The sequence below is a fragment of the Solanum verrucosum genome, unplaced genomic scaffold (genome assembly GCF_900185275.1).
Source record: "Solanum verrucosum unplaced genomic scaffold, falcon-dt-bn FXZP01000218.1, whole genome shotgun sequence".
Classification (NCBI taxonomy): domain Eukaryota; kingdom Viridiplantae; phylum Streptophyta; class Magnoliopsida; order Solanales; family Solanaceae; genus Solanum; species Solanum verrucosum.
In genome coordinates this window covers 2,506,654-2,526,503 of record NW_026020464.1, presented here as the reverse complement: position 1 = coordinate 2,526,503, position 19,850 = coordinate 2,506,654, and the positions used below count along the sequence as shown (strand labels likewise).

Here is a 19,850-nt window from a genome sequence, read left to right as displayed (position 1 = left end):
TATGTGAGTATTGGTCCAATGTGGAACTTCATGGTGCAATTAGGATTTAGTCAGGCTCCTATATGAGTATCGGTCCTACGTGAGTACTGGACACTAGGTGGAAAACCAAAAAGAATAAAAATTCAACTACGGTCTATCCCAAGTATTTAGCTCGGTGGTAGTATAGAGCACCGTATCAGTCGTCAAAGTGTAAATATATGGAATTTATTTAATCAGCTATAAGAAAGGAATTGATAACAGGAAAAAATAGAGCAATTGAAAAGAAGAGAGGCAATAAAGACACTAAAAATGTGTTCATTCATAAAGACGTGAAAACTGCATTAAACCCAAAATGAGACTGGCACCATTGTGTCTCTTATTAGTGAGAAAAAAAAATTACATAGGTGATTTAGCTCATACTTCCCAAGCACACATATTTCATCTCTAAATATTCATCCATCCCGTATTTAGAACCTTCGCGGCCAAGACCTGATTGTTTCACGCCTCCGAATGGAGCTACCTCGGTTGAAACTAGTCCTTCATTAACTCCGACAATTCCATATTCGAGAGCTTCAGTAACACGCCAAGCTCTTTTGATGTTTGTTGAGAATATATAAGCAGCTAAACCAGCATTGGTGTCGTTAGCCATTTGGATTGCTTCTTCGTCTGTTTTGAACTTCAGAAGAGGGGCGACTGGCCCAAATACTTCCTCTTTCGCCAAGAGCATCTCACTGTTAACTCCAGTTACGACTGTAGGCTCGTAGAAAGTCATGCCTAGGCTGTGTCTCTTCCCACCAACGAGGACTTTGGCTCCCTTCGAAGTAGCTTCTTCTACAAAAGATTCAACCTTCTGTACTGCTGCTTCATTGATTAGAGGGCCTTGTTCCACACCTTCAGTGAAACCATCTCCAACTTTCATGTTTTGGGCAGCTTTTGCAAAAGCATTTGCGAATTTATCATATATCCCTTCTTGCACAAGTATTCTGTTCGCGCATACACATGTTTGTCCGGTGTTACGGAACTTTGTTGCCAGAGCTCCTTTTAAAGCTACTTCAAGATCTGCGTCATCAAAGATGATGCAAGGTGCATTACCGCCTAGCTCAAGAGACACCTTTTTAACGGTGGCAGCAGCACCTTCCATCAATTTTTTCCCAACCTTGGTTGAACCTGTGAATGTAATTTTTCTTACCTGTGGGCTTGCAAGCAGTGCGTCTCCAATAGCAGGTGCATTTCCCATAACAACATTCACTACGCCCGGTGGTATTCCAGCTTGAATGGAGAGTTCAGCTGCTGCTAAAGCAGTCAAGGGTGTGAGTTCAGATGGTTTTATCACCACTGTACAACCACAAGCAAGAGCAGGGCCAACTTTTCGGGTAATCATAGCCAGGGGAAAATTCCACGGAGTAATTGCACCAACAACACCAACTGGTTGCTTTAAAACAAATAACCGCCTATCTGCTAATGGTGATGGAATGATGTCACCATATATACGCTTACCCTCTTCAGCGGAGAACTCAATAAAACCAGCCCCATAACTAACTTCACCAATGGCCTCTTTCAGAGGTTTCCCTTGCTCTAGTGTCATAAGCTGTCCAAGTTCTTCTTTATGGGCCATTATCAAATCATACCACTTCCTTAAATATTTGCTCCTTTCAGCGGCAGTAAGTTTGCTCCATGAACTAAATGCATCATAGGCAGAAGAAATTGCATCATTCGTCTCCCTCCCTCCCATGCATGGCACATCTGTTATTACCTCCCCTGTTGCAGGATTGTGGACCTTTATAGTCTTCCCATCGTATGCATCAACCCATTTCCCTCCAATAAGAGCCTGACTCCGCAACAATCCAGAGCTGCTCAGCTTAGCAGCAACACTTTGTGTGTCTGTCGTCATCAGTCGCACAGGACCTGAAATTGAGGAACGATATAACATCGCACAAGCAGAAAGAGCCATTCTGGTACGCACACGAATCATTTGCATCAGGGCACCCGAATTCCAACTTCAAGCATCCAAATGAATAAACTGAGAAAATTAAACGGAAAAAAAGCAAACATGTTTTAACAAATTCATATCACTCATCCCACTTTTATGCTTTGCTTTTTCAAAATTCAAAAAAAACGAGACGTAGATTAATAGAGTTGTAAATTGCAGGTTCCAATCAAAATATCCATTAACATACACAAATCCAGCTCCCCAACCATTCCTCAAAACAAAACAATACACCAATCATATGTAATTTCCCAAGAAATCCAATGCCAAAGGTATATCATACACGAGGGCAAAAACAAATTACTGGAGTTAATTTCACACAGTCACTAAACTTTACACATTATATATCAAAAAATCACAATACTATTTCTTGTATAGTTAAAATCACTCAATTAACTATAATTTAGAGCAGTTCAGGAGCCTTTAAGCCAAAATAGCGCGGTTCCTCATAATAATGTCCGCAAATTTGATCAATTACTCTTCGTCCCTTCTCTACATTCTCTACAGACATAGATATACGTTTCACCTAAAGCATATACTTCCAATTTTTTTGCTTCGGTTTTCTCCTAATACTGAATCATAAACATTTAGATTAACTCATCGGAAAGTCAAATTTCCGACAGTTCAGTGATCCATATGCTAAATTAACCCATAAATTACCTAAACTGAATTTCAAAATGAGACGATGAGTCAAGTTCTCAAGCAAAAATTCAACTTTCACAACAATGAAGATTCAGTTTTGACAAAGATAATACGAATAGAAAGTACTAACCTTTTTCGTCGGAGAATTTGGAGATCTACCGGAGAGTGAAGAGAGTGTGTGTGAGCGATGGAACCCTAAAAGAGATAGATGCTACCTACTACCTCAATATTAGTCAACGCAAACTATATATTATAACGATAAATGGAAATATAAATTAATTTGAGATTGTTATAAATCCTACGTGGAAAATATATTAATGTTTTATACAGAGGATATTTAACCAACATAAAATATAATCGTCAAGTTTAAGGGGGTCCCGATCTATTCTGTTTTATATTTAGAACAAATGGTAAATAACACATCTATAGTATCATGTTTTTGTGAATTTCGTAATTGAACTATCAGTTGTACGAGTTTCCTATCTAAACTATCAATCAATTTTTTATCTAGACTTTGGGGGTATGTCTCCCAAATTCTAGCCTATCATTAATCCCACAACACGTCTTGTTGATCAAAACTATGTCATCTACGAATAACATACATCACGACCCCTTTTCTTGAATATGTCGTGTCAATTTCATCTATCACTAAGGTAAAATTTGAACGGCCTAAGGATTGACCTCTGACGCAACCTCATCATGATTGAAAAGTAGTTTGAGTAACCTCCGACTATCCTAACCCGAATACTAACTCCATCATATATATATATATATATATATATATATATATATATCTTAATTATTGTAAAGTAAGTCATAAGTATATCTTTAGACTGCAAACATCTCCAAATGACCTCCTTATGAACTTTTTAGTACACTTTTTCTAAGTTAATAAACATGTATAAGTCTCTCTTCTTATCTCTATACTATTCCAATAATCTCCTTACGATAAGAATGATTTTTGTAATTGATCACGTCAATATGAATTAGAATTGATCCATCCTTTCCCATCCTCATCTTGACCACCCTGTCCCAAACTTTCATAGTATGACTTAGTAGATTAATGCCTTTATAATTATTACAATTTTGAACATTACACTTACTCTCGCACAACAGAAATCATTATTTTCCACTTCTCCTCTTTTAGCATCCAAGTCGTCCTATATATAACGTTAAAATAACTTAATCAACCCCTCCATACCTACTTCATTTCTTTTCTTTCAAAATTCACCAAAATCTAGTCTGACCTGTTTATTTTTTCCATAGCCTAATCAACATCCGCAATACAACTTTTATGCACCTACAATATTCAAAATCGCTATAACTCTCGAAATGCTCTAACTCTCCCAACACCTCTTCTACCAATACTTTGTCATTCTTATTCTCGATACACTTCACTTGGTCCTACTTTATTGACACCTCTATTTGGCACGTTACATTGCGTAAAGAACCAATAAATAGAGACACAAAACTGAAAATTGAAACTTGAAAGCAACCTGCAATTAGTTGACCATATGATCTTTCTTCCATTACCTACCGTACATACTTGTAAAAGCATCAGATTCTGTCAACTTTGCCGAAAGTGCTTCAAAGAGGGACTCTTTCTATATAGTCCCCTCAATTTGCCCCTTTGACCTCTTGTATAATACAAGTATAATAGAAAAAGAAAGCAACCCCTATTAATGATTTGTTTCCATTTTCAAGAATCATTCATAGTGTTTAGTTGAATATTCACAGGTTTCCACTCCTTTTTGTCACTTTCATTACCAAAGATTTCACCTTTTTAAAGATATCTAAAGCCAAACAGCAGCAGGAGGAGAGTTTTGAGCTATTTGTAAAGTTCTGAAGCATATTCTAAGTTAGAACTCAGGTGGGGTTTTGGGGTTGTTGTGATTTCTTGATCTTTTTTGTATATGGTTATGATTTTGCTGTTTTGATCTTATTTGCTGATAAGGGTTTTCATGTTTTAAGGGACAGAGATAGCTGGTTGACTCTTGATAGCTTCTGCAAGTTAAAAGACAAGTAGGTTCCAATTTTGGTTTTTTATGGTTTGAGTATATTGGATTCTGATTTTGGTGCCTTTGCTGAAAAGGGTATTTTGATTTTGTTTATTTTTTGAATTTTGTAAGTGTATCCAAGGGTTAAGGTGAGGGTACAGAAAGAAGAAGATGATCAGTATGCTTATCAGTCTTTGCCATCTTTGAAGGCTTTTGAATCCCTTTCCATAAGTGATTTCTCTTCTTCAGGTACACTTCTGTTTGTGAGGAACCCCATCTTTCATCCTTGTATGATATTTTATTTTTGCTGATATAGCTGAGTATAGTTGTTATCTCATAAAGTTAGTAGCTTTTTCGAAGTAAGGTGATTTTCCGAGATGATAACTATTAGTTGAGTGATCATCTCAGAAACCATCCCAACATAACTTGATCTTTTGGTTGGTTCTTTATAATCATGCAATTAACTTGTGTGTTTTTTTTCTTTTTTGTGATTGACTAGTTTTGGGTTGCTCTTTATCATGCTAGATTAGGGGAACTTATTTGTAAATGAGGGATCTTGATAAGAATCATATCTTTCTATGGCTTTAGTCCAATAGCAAGCCTTCTGGATAATATAATTTTTTGCCATTTAGATTTGTATGTCAGTATACGGACAAATGCGAGGTTTTGAGAACCTCTAATGATGGAGAAATTTCATTTTCCCTTAAAAGACAAATTATTTGCCAATATTGGGATGAAACTAAGTGAAATGGATGTAGAAGTTTATATAGCCAACATCATCTTTGGGATTTAGGTGTAGTTGAATTGAGCAGGCTTTGATTTTTGAGTTGATATGAATGTAAAGAATCATTTTTGCTTTAAATTTTTCCTAGTAAAGGGATTTCAACATGGCAGCATTGTTTTGGATTGCTTTTTAGTTCTTGAAATGATGTATAGTTTGTTATACACAGTTTGTCTAACTAATTGTATTTCGCTTAGTTATATTAGTTACATTTTTCTTTTGCTTATCTTCTTGCTTTCCTTAAACAGGACACATTTTATATGTGGATTTTATTGTAATGTACTGATGCAAGCAAAATGAATAGTGCACGACATCATATTCTCTTTCTCCTCCAAGGATTTGCTACTTGTAAATAATCCTGACATTAGAGCATTTCCATTTTGTGTTTGCTGTTCCTGGACCTCATTTATTTTGAGCAGAATCCCAGCATCGCGCTAGATTGGGAATCCTTCAAGTACTCTCTAGTGTTTGATGATCCTATTCAAATGTTTTAGGCTTACCACCTATAGGGCAGCTTGCTACTATATATAGTTTGATAAGCTAAGTTAGCTTTAGCAGATGCATATCCACTTCTATCTCATTACTACAAGACTGTTTTCTTGACATCTTCAAATCCCTGTTGTTCTTTCTTAGTTGTCACATTTGTTGTCTTGCATAGTGCTCGTTGAAGTCTTTGGTTCATTGGTTTTATTCACAGTATGCCATTTTCAAAACCATGACACAGAGTATAGATGGTTGGATTTAAGCAAAAAATGGGAGTTTGCATATTAACATCCAGCAATAATTTCAACCGTACTATTGTAGTATTTAACTTATTCCGTCAATATGTCATTGCCTTTCCATATCCATCATTTTATTTGTTCTCAGCTCTGATAGTGTCTGACTAGGTCCTTGCTGTTTTCTTTTCTCCTTTGTTTCTTTCTGATGGTGTATAAAGATGATTCTCCTACATCAGTTGTGAGGATACCCCGAGCATGTATTTTAAGCCCAGACAGACATGGGCTTCCATCATCGAGAGGTTACATACTTCTTTAACAACTTTTTGTTACCTCTCACTTTGCAAGTGGATTGACTTTCACTCGGTTGATTGGCAGGGAGAACGAAGGAAAATAACCAAACCATTTTTGGTGGAAGCAAAACAAATACAAGGGCCACTTCTGTCCCTCGACCACGTGCAGTCTTATCAAGCCCTGGTAATCCATAACGAACTTCGCATTATAAAATTAATTCCTTCTTGGGGTAACACAAACTTGGACTTCTACATACTGAATGGTATAGCAAAACCATATTTTTCATGAACGAAGCGTGATGGGAAAAGCCTGAAAATGCACTTGAGAACAATGATTTAATAGCATTTTTTGTGCTTATTGTTAACATTAACATGTAAATATTACATGTCCTGTCTTTGCACAGTTTCTTTTCTGATACCTTAATCTTGTTAATTTGGGGCCAGTTAATGTGGCTGTGTATAAGAGAAGGAAACCCATAATAGGTATGTAGAATAGCTTCTTCTCCATTGTGACTGACTCTGCACTAACATGCCAAATCATACCCTCGCGTAGTTCGCTTGTGCATAGGATATATACTTCTGCTATGCACATAATCCTCATTTAGGTACTGGTTGTCAGTGAGACATCATGGGAAGTTTGCTGTATTTGATTAAGCACGGGTGATCTGACTATTCTCACATCATAATGGACATACCAACGCATCTGACAAATTTGTTTAGACGAGAAACAGGAATGTTGCTGATACATTTTCAAAAGTTATTCTTGATTCTGCACTATTTTGTGAAACTTGTTCATGTGTTTCATCGAATACAGTGCCTCTTGTAAATTTAGAACTGTTGTGCGGGTTACAAAGATAAAACACACTATACATGGTGTATTTCTTGCTGAAAGTATTGTATATTTGTTTACAGTTAATGACCAAATGATAAGCACGAGGAGCAAGACGAAAGCAGAAGTAGTTTCAGACTTGAAGAATCACAATTCATGTCAAAACAGACATCATATCAAGTGCAAAACTTTTCCAAAATCAATTCAAGATTCACATCACACATGTGGAAATAAGGGCTCAAAAGAGACGGATGATGGGAAACTTGATCCTCGAGCAAGAGCAAGGCTAGTGAAAGGTGATCCAAGTCGAAGAACACACCTTCAAGAAGGCGATCAACATCCTGTTCGTTCAAAAGTAAAACAGTAAGCAGGGCTAAGTAGTCAGCTCATTCTAGCCTGCATATACTAATTCGAAAAGTTTGTGAGTGATGCTACTCTCTACTTGACAAAAGTTATAACTAAACTTGAAACTCTTCAAAGAGAAACCTTATTGAGTTGATTCACTTTTACTCTTGATGTTTTCCCTCTTTATGTTCTATGTGACTACACCGATATCTAGCTATAAATTTATATATTTGTATCATAATATTCCACAAGTTATATCGTAAAAGTCATAACAAAAGTATGTCATATGTCCAAAGAGCTTAATATTATCTTTTAAAAATAAAATAAAATTGGTGGCTTATGTCTCAAATAAGTAAGAAACAAATATACAAATTCTGACTAATTGTGTTTTGTTATTCAAATCTCGATTATATTAAAATAGGTATATGTCAGTCCTAAATGAGTTGGGATCCGCAATATGAATCATCAATCATCATATCTCTCCACTAAAGTTTAAGTCGTTTTAATCTACCACAATAACAACAACAAAATGATGAATTAATCGAAGGACAAAAAACTATAAGAATAATGCTAATATATACCAAGTATGAAAGAAAAAACAAGTACAAATCCCACATGAAACATGATCAACTATATATACTAACCGTCTTAACAAAAAAAAAAGTGGTGGTTTAATTGGAGCAGCCCATCAGGCGTTACATGAAACACGATCAACTATATACATACACTAACCGTCTTCACAAAAAAAAAGTGGTGGTTTAATTGGAGCAGCCCATCAGGCGTTACTGGACTTGGAGAGCACCGGCTCGTTATCCTTCCACTGCACAGAGCGGGAGCTGTTCGTTGCTCTGTGAAACCAGCCTCACGCGGTCCACCCCACTTTAGGAATCCAGCAGCCCATTTCTTCAATTGGGCCACGTGATCCAACTCTGAGCTTGGATAGGGCAAGCCAGAAATTAGCCCACTAAGCCCAACCATCTGGGACAGCCCAGAATTCCACCACGTTAATGCCCCCATTTGGGTTACAAGCCCACATTACTGAGCTCGGCGAACAACAATCTCTCCAATTCTATTAAAAAGTAGTAAATGTTCATATTCTATAACGATGTGGGACAATTCCATTTCAGTCCCAAAAAGTAATGTGTTTTTGCTTTTATGTAAATTCTGATACTGCATTTATGTGTCTAACTAGAGTGATAACATTTTCTCTACTAATAACCACTGATTGGGTAACCTGATGAAAAATGCAAACATTCCACTTAATCATAATACTTCCTTCGTTTCACTTTATATGATATTATTTAACTAAATACGAAGTTTGAGAAAGAATTAGTCGAAATATGCACATGCTTCAAGTACTTGATTGGTGGACGTGTCATTTACAAATTATTTTCTCGGAGACAAACCAAAGAGTCTATCGGAAACAACCTCTATATCCTAAAAAAATAGAGACAAGATCTACTTATACTACTAGTATGTTGTTATTATATTTTCTTGGAGAATGTAGAGGTCAACATTTCTATTGATGTAAATGAATTTTTGCACTATAAAATCACACCTAAAAACAATTCAAGTAACCAAGTGCACATTATAGTACTTTTTACGTAAAAAAAATAGTAAATTTAAATTTTCAAACAATATTTGTTACTTCCTCTATCTCAATTTATGCAGCAATGACGTAATTTAGAGTGCCAAATAATATATGTTACTTCCATATTCCCAATCAAGTGTACTCTGCATAAAAACATCTAAGGCGATGTCATCGCTATAGTAGAGAGTGATGACATTCGAGAACAAGCACCTAAATCCAGAAAACAGTGACAGATCAATGATTTGGGATAAAAGCCACATCATAGAGTGTAGGCCTGAGAAACTAAACAAATGTCTCCCTACTTCCTCTGTTGTGTTACAAGCTCTCATAAGGACAGCAAAAAAGAGAGGACGAAGAAATCGGAGTGTTGCAGGGACCAGGAAGTGCAAACTGGGAAACTAAAGATTATGATGAAACCAAATCAGGAGTTTCAGCTTCCACGGATAACAATGCAGTGTGTACTTTATCCACCCAATTATCTAGCCGATCCCGCAATGACTTGATCTGAGGAATGCCCAAAACTCTTGGTTGAACCCATGACACGTGAACAGTCCCTTCCACTTGATCGATTATTCCCTCTATCAGATGTACCTACAGTAACACAACATCAAAACAAAGAAAAACTGTTCATAAACCTAAATTTCGACATGTAACACATCACCATATATCACAGGAAAACTTCGTAGTCTATTAGGAAAAGTAAACATTCAGGGTTTGTGACGAGAAAAAACAGAGAGGGGAACAGAATGAGAAAGGCAAGAACCTAAAACGCATAAGAAAACATATAAAAACTTCTTGGTTGCAACCTACATACTGCTCATGTGGAAGAGCTTTCAGTGGGGGCATAATGTAATAATGAGAATTACTTCCTAGTGACAGTTGGGATATATAAACTGCACAGCAAAAAACTCGACTGATGCCACAACGTAAGAGGTAAGATATAGTTTGATCATTCACTCGAATCAAATGATTTTTTTGTAAGGTTATCCTTCTCAAAGAAGGAGCTGTCCTACTTTTGATGACTTGATAAACTAAGCTATGAAGCTGATCATGGCTATTATACTTCCTCTATCCAAAAGCATTTTGGCAGCCCGCTTAAATTATAAGTTGAGAAAACACATAAATTAGGTGTGCAGAACATAGGGGAAAAAATATGTTGCCACATGACATCCTGATACAATTGTACCACCCAATAACATTACAAAGATGAGCATTTCTTTCTTATGCATGTCTTGGTGCGTGGAAGCTAGTTACAGAGGAGAGATTTATATCTTAATTAAACAAACAATAATTCACTTACAGAGAGACTCTTCATTAAGAGATGCTCTACATCTTCCACGCTAAGCTTAGTGCGCTCTGCAATGGCACTCAATGGAATAGTTCTATCCTCTGCTGGACGACTGCATGCAAATTCTTTCTCCATAAGTTAATGTTCAACAAAAATAAATTACAGAGGTATCACTATATGCAAAATTTCAGCAAAACCTGAAGATGATTTCCATCAAGCACAGAATGTTGATCTTCTCGAGAAGCTTTTTCTCGTTTTGCAACAATGCTGGTTGAGCACTTAAAGCAGCTTGATGGACACGGCACAATTCTTGATAACGAACTAAATCACCAGTGTTGAATGCTTCAAGGATATGATATAGCCATTCAACTTGTGTCCCAACCAAACTCTTTATCTGTTAAAAAGAAAGGATCAAGTCATAATGAGACCTACATAATGTTGCCAAAGAAACCAACATAAGATCACCCTATGGCTCTCTAATATAATCCTCCGATCAATTCCACCACTTATGAACTCTGAAGCCTATTTGATGGTCAAAACTGAATTTATGAGATTTCAGAGAGCTTTGTGCTATGGGTACACTGTAGATACTTTATACTAGTTTATTTTTAGATCTTTTTGATACTTTTTTAGCAAAATCGCCTGTTGGATTAGAATGAGACAAGTTCCCTTGGGGAAGCTCAAGTGGTCAACACAAATACCACCTTGCCAAATAGGAAGAACTCATTAAACCAAATCAAATGGGTGGCTTGGATATGAAAGACCTTCATCTACACAACCAAAGCCTGCTGCTGAAACGGTGGTGAAAATACAACTTTGAAGATGATACACTCTGAAAATGAGTGGCAGATGCTAACATGAAAAATGGATAAGATGGTGTATATAAGCAAACACCTATCCTTATGGGATGGTCCGTGAAAGTTCATGAGGAAGCTGTGGGATAAATTTGGTAAAAGAGAAACCTACACACTAGGAAATGGAGAAAACATATGTTTTTGGCATGACAGATGGTCGGGCCAACTTTCTATAAAAGAGTATCCTCTGATATATACCATATAGCTGCTGCGTCTGATACAAAAAAGGCTCAATATAGAGATAGAAACTGCTCAAATCTTTCTTCTCTTTTTATGATAAGTGGAACTGCAGGAACATCATCCTTGGAGGAAACTGCAATGACTGGTCACTAGAAAAATGTCACATTGCTGGGCAATTAAAGCAAGAGACAGTGAATACCCAAGTCAAGGACAGCCTGAAATGGAAGGGAATTGGTGGGACCACATCAACAGTAAAAGCTTGCTACTATAAACCTAACAAGATCTCATTCCAACAAAATGACAACACAAGATAAGTCTATACAAATCTAGCAACCAGAACGACAGCAATGCTAATTCCTAGAATGGACAGCTTAGTCATATCACAGCAAAGAAGCTTTACAGGAAGCTTTGGAAGCAATGAAAACAATAACAATTATATTACAACCTACAATTTTTGAGAATAGTAGAGAGTCCACTGTGGAAATTTTAACCAAAACTTTAGTTTCAGTTGTATTTTTTGGGTGTAAGGAAACATCCATAGATGGATGGCTTCCATGGAAATTTCTTATATGCATGACATCAACTTCATGTGACATTCAATAGAAGATTTTGACTAATCCAAATAAAAGAAAAATAAAGAACTTACAATAGGATGAGCAAGCAGCTCCCCAAAATTGTATACGTTGTCTCCCAATAATGCTGACAAGGACAAATCAAACGCCAAATCCTAGACAAGATAGAAGAAACAATTACATGGAATAAAAAACCTCAAATATATTGACACTCAACCAATTTCAGATGCATTTTCTTAAAAAGACTGAAGTTACAGAAAGAATTTCCAGATCTCAAGATATGAAAAAATCCTACCCAAAAACGTGAAAAGAATCCCCCATAATCCAGTTTTCTCTATTCAGAGTTTCAGACCAATTTCTCTAATACTAGATAATTTGTCACAATCAAATGCACACAAATTAAAAAAAAATCAACAGCTTATACAGGCTTTATGTCAAAGATTCACTTCTCTTTGGGTACCAAGTAGTATAAAATGCAAGGAGCATAAATAAATTTAAAACGTACTCTACAAGTACCTATTTTTAACACGGATATCTACTAGCAACATTTCTTATCAACCTTCTTCATGATGCCAACAGTACACCCCATTTTAGATCTTATTCAATGTTAGGACATTTGTGCAAAGAGATTTTTTACCAAAAGTACTAAGGCAAGAGAAACCAACATATAGAGGTCAGAGATCTGCTAGACATAGCCAAGAAATTCCTAGATAGTTCTTTGGATAAAAGGCAGAAAATAAAATGGCAACATACCAGCTTGAATGACTCCGAAAGAGAATCCACTGAAATGTATGCAAGATAGAGGAGAGCACTTTTGTAAAACTCTGCAAACTCCTGCCGCGTTTTATGATACTGAGATGAAACCCAATAGTAACTAGCATAAACAGAGGGGTCAACATCGGTCATGCTGTCAATTGTAGCATTCCCCTGTTCTAGAAGCTTCTTGCACTCTTTTTGATCCCCTTGTTCAAGCTTAAATAGGGCAATCTGCAACTTAATATAAAGTATTGGCTCCTCTATCCGTGTCTCTTTAGTATTTTGGAGTTTCTCTGCTACTCCTTCCAGATAACCTATTGCAGCCTCTTTCTCCGAATATTGCCGAGAGACGATTACAGCAAAATGTGCAAGCTTCAGAAGATTGATCTTTGTCTCAAAATCAGTAATGAAATTGTGATACAGCTGTATCAACGTGTCACCAGCCTAAGAACAAAATAAGGAAACAAAACGAAAGGCATTAGATCTGCATACAACACAATAAAAGACGACTACTGTAATTATGGTGACTGAGAATCAAGCATATGCAATTTAACAAGGTGCAGTTAGATAATGAGGAACAGAATAAAAACAACCACATTTACTATGCTATATGGACACATATTTCCATGACTACATAGCAAGATTCAAGAACATCTACAGCCCTGAGCATGCACCTACTAGGAGAACTCAATTTATCCTTCAATAACTTGTTTGCAAAGGACAAGTGAAACTGAAAAGATCTGCAGAAAACTTTTCAGAATTATTTGAAGAAGTATCATTCAGATGATTTAAACTTGATGAACTGTATATCTTTTTTTTTTACTGTCTATCGGAAACCTCTCTACCTCCCAAGGTAGGGATAAGGCCTGTGCGTACACTCTACTTCAAGCCCCACTTGTGAAATACCACTGGCAAGCAACATAGAAATGCAGACACATAACTCCAGCTGCACATAAAATGAGGTACGCCGCAGGAACCATAATTCCAAAGCAATTCTCATTAGGACTTATAACTAAGCATATTCAACGCTCTTATATTTCAAGTTCAACACATCACCACCTAAAATCATAACACTAAAAGCTACAAATCTCCAACTAAAGCTCTCTTGTTCTTCAATTCACTTCTCTTATCCCCAAGATGCCACCTTTTCAACTCCTCTGAAACCCTAGAATATTCATAAACCGCAATTCCCAACACAAAAAACAAAACAACAAATCCCTAACTCAACAACAACAAAAAATCCTTTCTTTTTCAATAAAATTCCCATCCTTTCAGAATCAAAATCCCTCCTTTTTAAGGTTTCAGCTTATTAAACCACTACCCCTAACTTTATCATCAATCACTATATCTCCAATACCAAAATCACGCAAATCCCCTAATTTATCACAAAAAGGCCCTAATTTATCACAAAAAGGCCCTAAAAACAACAAAATAAGTATATAACGGGGAGATATTCGATAAAATACCTGAAAAACAGCGAGAGCAACGAACTGTTCGAGCTTGAGAGAGAGCTGATGCCAGAGCTTGCGTTGGTACAGATCTGCAAGCGTGGTGTACCAATCAGAAAGCTCTGGATGATCATTGCGTAGCGATTCCAAGTACTGTAGAGCCGCCATGGCTGATTCAGTGTTCGAAAAATACTCTTTCTCGATGAAGACGATGAAGAAAGAAAAGGAGAAGTTTTAAAAATAGAAAATAATTATATATAGGAATTTTTATTTAATTATTTTAATTTATTCGATTAAATTAGTTTAGTTTTGATTTTAACGGAAAATCAATTCATGAACACCTAGGGTTGCCTATCGGTTGGTTCAATTTGATTTTGAAGTTTATCGATTTGACTTATCAGTTATCGGTTTGTAGACACACTAAATAGCTTTTTTTTCATTCCACCGAGTGTTTAGTACCCACATTGGAGCTCAACTAAATTTGGAGTACCCACATTGGGAGTAGAGCGCTCCCTAACAAAGGTGATTATGTACCTATACCCAATGGGGCTCGAATCTAAGACCTCTTGGTTAAGGATGAATGAGTAATTACCACTCCACCACAATTCTTGTTGGTCACGCTAAATCGTTATAAAACCATTAAGACATGGACTTATCAATTATCGATTATTGATCATTATTGGTTCGGTTATCAGTTTTGCCAAGATTACTTAGAAACAAAGTGACAACTCACAAAACTAGGCACATCAGTTAACAAATTTCATTTTGCTCAAAAGTCAATGGTGTCTTATTTTGTAAAATAACCAAGTGTTCAACAACCAAAATAAAAGTATGCAACTAAACCTTGAGAGACTGAATGGTATAAATATAATTTATTATCGGGTAATCAGTTATCTCATTAAGAAAAAACTTCAAACTGTTAAAAACAGATACTCAATAATAAAAATAATCAAAATCATCATCGAAATCGCTAAATCAATAATTCATTATCGATAAATCAATAACAGAAAAACCTATAATGAAATCAAAAATAATTAAAACTCCATTTCTTCACGCCTAACTTCAAATCTTTAGAATAATTTTTAACAAAATTTAAAACTCAATTTAAATATATGATTTCAGCTTTAGACTTGTATGTCTAAAATTTAATATGAAAATGATCAAATGTTATTATTTTATATATATACATATACATATAACTATTCTTTAAATGCGGATAGTAAGAAGTTATATATACATTCGATTAACTGATTTATCAATATGATCAAAATATACACAACATATACACTATATATGTTGGGCCAAAGTTTAAAGTTGCTATTTATGCAAATAAAACCTACCTAGTCAATGACCTTACAGGCCCAGTCCATATATTGGGTCTTCCAGGCCAATGTATCAAATGTGTTGGGCCTTATACCTCACACAAGTTTCATATACATCCCTCCCCTCTCGGATATATTTCTAACCCCATTGGATAGATCCCATAAGTTACGTATCCGCAGATTTTCTAATATATTTGAGATACTATAATTTTAATGGATTTTTGTAATTTAGCAAATAATAGTGATGATGTAATTAACTTTAACACTACGGGATTTATGTAATTTTTACTATAAAAAATAAAGTAAAACATCTCCATTTTCAAGAATAATCCGTCTCTTCTTTTTTTATTCGTTCATAGTCAGGTTGGATTAGTTTTTCATGATAAGTAAATAATAGAGTGGTTTTTTGAGATATTTACTCTTTATATAGGTTTAAAAAATTTATGACTACCTGAATGACATCGATGTCTCTATCTTCTAAGTTTATAAAGAAACTATAAATTATAAAAAGAACAGTTCTAAATCATTAAGTAAATCCAAATTCAAGAAAACAATTCAAACTATTTCAAAATAAGTATATATAACTTTGGAATCACATAGATAATTATTTATTTTGTTATGATTCATTAGAAGGTATATATAGACTTGAGCCTCACATTGATATAGATATATGTTCATATAAGATTTACATCTTGCGCTCTTCTATTTTTAATAGTTGATTTTTGGAATGAGATTCTCCATCGGTTGTATCAATGATATCAGAGTCACTGATCACCTTTGATGACTAGCATGCCATGGATGGTGACATTGGTATTGCAACATTCGTCCGGATAAATATGAAGTTTACATAGTCGTGAACTCTCACCTTAATAACTAGCTTTTATAGTGTGCTTCTATCTGAATTGTATCATTTATATACCTAAAACAATCATATTCGCTCATGTTATGCATATACAAACAAATTTCTCAACAGGCCCATAATTTTTTGGGAACAGTTTGTTTAGAATTTAGATAACGTACCATCACCAAATTTGTTACTTTGTTCGTTTTAAATTATTTATCTTACTTTTTTTAGTTTGTTTCATAAGAATAATTGCAACTTCTTAATTCTAACTTTTTACATATCATGTTTAAGATCACAATAACAAATGACATTTTACATTAATTTACGAACATAAAACTTAAAATCAGATAAATAAATTAAAACGGTAGGAATATTTTTTTCTTTTGAACACTTCCAATAGATAGCCATACTTTATAGTTATTATACAGTTCTTTTTATTCATTGGTCTTTTTTAAAATGATTGAAATATTCAACGAAATTATTTCGTCAAAATTATAAAAGTCTTGAATGATAGTAATGTATACCAAACAATATATATCCAATCATTTTCCATGAAAATGCTAATGATTTTACTTTATGAATTTAATTTTGAAAATAAAAACAAATATTGTATTAATTATAATATAATACTTAATTAAACTCGACCTATATGCTCATGGTATACGTATGCATTGTCCGATTTAGCCAATCACAAATTTGTCCTTTGGGATATTAATGATCGAGTCCAAAAGTTTGCGTATCTTATGTAGTTATGTTATGACTTATCAAACTTTTATTTATTTTCTCATATTCGTCTATAATATTATATGCATTTTTTTTTTCAAGTTTGTCAGTATTTCTCCTTAACACATTCTCATCGATCTGCCCTCCATCATTAACGTAACACACACATCGTGAACTAATTAATTACTCCCTCCGTTTTAAAAAAAATGATCGTTTTTTCCATTTTGTCTGTTTCAAAAGAAAATGACGCCTTTTCTTTTTTGGCAACACTTTAATTTCAACTTTTTTGCTAATTAGTGCTTATATTTTATTAGTATATATTATATGAATGATGACATAATCTTCACTTCATGTATTGCTGCTAATAAACAATAAGTACCTGTTTAGTACTGCTACTAAGTACATAGTTTGTTAAAACAATTTTTGTAATAATAAAATATTGTAGTTGACATTTGAGTTTATTGTTTTTTTTATAACTGTCATTTAAACGTAATGCTCAACAACTAATTAATCAAGTCAAAAAATCCACTGAATTTATTCATTATTAAAGAATATATAGTATAAATTTGTAAAATATATACGTAAGCAAAATGTTCAGTATCTTCCATGTCACATTATTATATAAATATAAATGTCGGCAAAGTAAAGTCCCTAAAAGAAAATATTTCCCATAATTATTGAGTTTAATTTTTGTGCATCGATAATATATAAGCTTTCTATGTATTGGATTATATTAAAAATAATAGGTAAAATTTTATAGAAAACTTGATATTTGAGCTTTGGGTATGAAAAAAAACTTGTTAAGAGTGTCATCCTCGAATGAATTCTGCAGCGCGCGATTCAGATTTAGTTGAAGCTCTGATTTGAGCATCGAATACTAGATGGAAAACAAAAAATAAAAAGAATAAAAATATTACACTATCAACATCAAATGTATTTCGAAAGAATATTATGAACACTTAATTATTGCATAAAAGGCTTTCAAGTCCCCTTTATTATAAAGATATGACTTTATTAATTTGCAATTGTCTTCCTTGTGTAATCAATAAATGCAAAATAGCTTTACAAATTCCACCAAAAAGAAAAAATAGTAATCAATAAATACAAAATAGCTTTACAAATTCCAACAAAAAGAAAAAAAAGTAGTCACATAATTAAAGCCCTTTTCCTCAAGGACCATATTATAAAATTTCAATATCTACCTATTATTTCGAAACACAAGAAATTGAATGAATTGTCGAGGTCCATTCAAACTAATCCCACAACGAGATCATCAAAATATTTGAAAGGTTTATTAGAATTGATCTGTTAGTGGATAAGCATTATACGCAATATAAATGCATTACGTACTAATCGAATAAGTTAATAGTTTGATAATAATTAGATTTCATTAGTTAATTATTTTATCCGTTTACTTTTACTTATTCACTTTCAATTTTGTATATTTCTTAAAAAATACTGATTGATATGAGAATTTTATCATAATGTTCATATTAATTGTTATTTAGTATAAGATTTTAAAAATAAGTAATTAATACTAACTATTAAACAAGAAAAATGTTTGATGTATCGAAAAAAAAAATATTTTTAAAATAATAGACAAATAAAAATTAAGGGAGCAAGTAGATTCTAGAATAAACCTAATAATCTAAAGAACTTGTACATAACCACAAGAATTTTCTTTTGATTGTCCTAGGAATTGGTCAAAAAGGAGGGGCCAAAAATTAAGCAAGTTTTTTTTTTTCTAATAAGTGATGAAGTTGAAAGATATTCTTATGAATTTTTTTAAATTATTCTTTTATGGATTTGAATTTCAAAAAATATGTTTTGATAATTAAATTCTAAATTTTGAAAAAAAAACAAAAAAGTATTTTCACCTTTTTTCACTCCAAATTACTCACAAATAGTTTTTTTTTTTTTTTTTAAATAACTTCAATATGTATTCATAGCCAACACAACTTAAATACAATATTATTTTTTATTTTTAAAATAAAAATGACTTTAAAAAAAAATCATAATAAAACAACCACAAATATCCCCTTGGGGTGTGATAATTAGATTTTTTTTTCTCTCTCATCAATTGGAGAAGAAGTTCCTCTTTTTCTTAAATAATCTTATTTTTCCTTCTTTTTTTTTTTGATGTCCAATTAGAGATGGATATGATACAATATGCTAAAAAAAATTATTTTTTTTATTTTCGAAAATACTATACTTCTTCCGGTTCATGTTAAATGAATATTGAGATTTGATATTCTTCTTACAAAAAAAATACTTAAAGACATAAATAAATAATTATTTTCATTATTATTTTCTAACTATTCTTCTAAAAATTATGAAGTATTTAAAAACCTCATTAAATAAAGGATAGATTGAAAAAAAAAGGGATAAGGGTCTGAAAAATATCCCAACTTTGGTCGGATTTGCTGTTGCGATACTAAACTTTCATGAGGATCCATTACCTCCCTAGACTAGTTAATACCGTATTTAAAACATATATATTTTCCCACGTGGATATAAAAAATAATGCAAAATTATAAATAGTAATGTGTCCACGTGGGCACATATATACCTTTAAAATACACTATTAAATAGTTCAGGGGATAAAAAATACGGTATTAAATAGTCTAGGGAGGTAATAGGTCCTTATGAATGTTTAGTATCACAATAACAAATCCGACCAAAGTTAGGGTATTTTTCAGACCA

The 19,850-nt window shown here is 33.8% G+C and overlaps 3 protein-coding genes across 5 annotated transcripts; 1 reads left to right on the top strand and 2 right to left on the bottom strand.

The window, feature by feature from the left end:
* Positions 1-274: 274 nt before the first annotated feature.
* LOC125808719 (succinate-semialdehyde dehydrogenase, mitochondrial) lies at positions 275-2,859 on the bottom strand. Of its 3 annotated transcripts, none has more exons than XM_049488371.1 (2): positions 2,739-2,859; positions 275-1,999 (listed from the first exon to the last, which is right to left on the bottom strand). In XM_049488371.1, exon 2 carries the CDS (start codon positions 1,955-1,957, stop codon positions 389-391), a length of 1,569 nt encoding a protein of 522 aa, XP_049344328.1. In that variant the 5' UTR covers positions 1,958-1,999; positions 2,739-2,859; the 3' UTR covers positions 275-388. The 3 variants fall into 3 exon arrangements, with proteins under 3 accessions (XP_049344328.1, XP_049344329.1, XP_049344330.1); XM_049488372.1 differs by having other exon boundaries at positions 275-1,976; XM_049488373.1 differs by having other exon boundaries at positions 275-1,884.
* A 1,410-nt stretch (positions 2,860-4,269) lies between these two features.
* Positions 4,270-7,736, top strand: LOC125808814 (uncharacterized). Its single transcript, XM_049488475.1, has 6 exons — positions 4,270-4,478; positions 4,580-4,630; positions 4,738-4,854; positions 6,324-6,404; positions 6,481-6,579; positions 7,308-7,736. Coding segments are annotated over exons 2-6 (582 nt in total). The 5' UTR covers positions 4,270-4,478; positions 4,580-4,629; the 3' UTR covers positions 7,592-7,736.
* A 1,512-nt stretch (positions 7,737-9,248) lies between these two features.
* Positions 9,249-14,500, bottom strand: LOC125808853 (26S proteasome non-ATPase regulatory subunit 13 homolog B). Its single transcript, XM_049488515.1, has 6 exons — positions 14,277-14,500; positions 12,808-13,254; positions 12,129-12,209; positions 10,646-10,842; positions 10,461-10,560; positions 9,249-9,751 (listed from the first exon to the last, which is right to left on the bottom strand). The coding sequence occupies exons 1-6, from the start codon at positions 14,424-14,426 to the stop codon at positions 9,566-9,568; spliced, it is 1,161 nt and encodes a 386-aa protein (XP_049344472.1). The 5' UTR covers positions 14,427-14,500; the 3' UTR covers positions 9,249-9,565.
* Between the last annotated feature and the right edge of the window lie 5,350 nt (positions 14,501-19,850).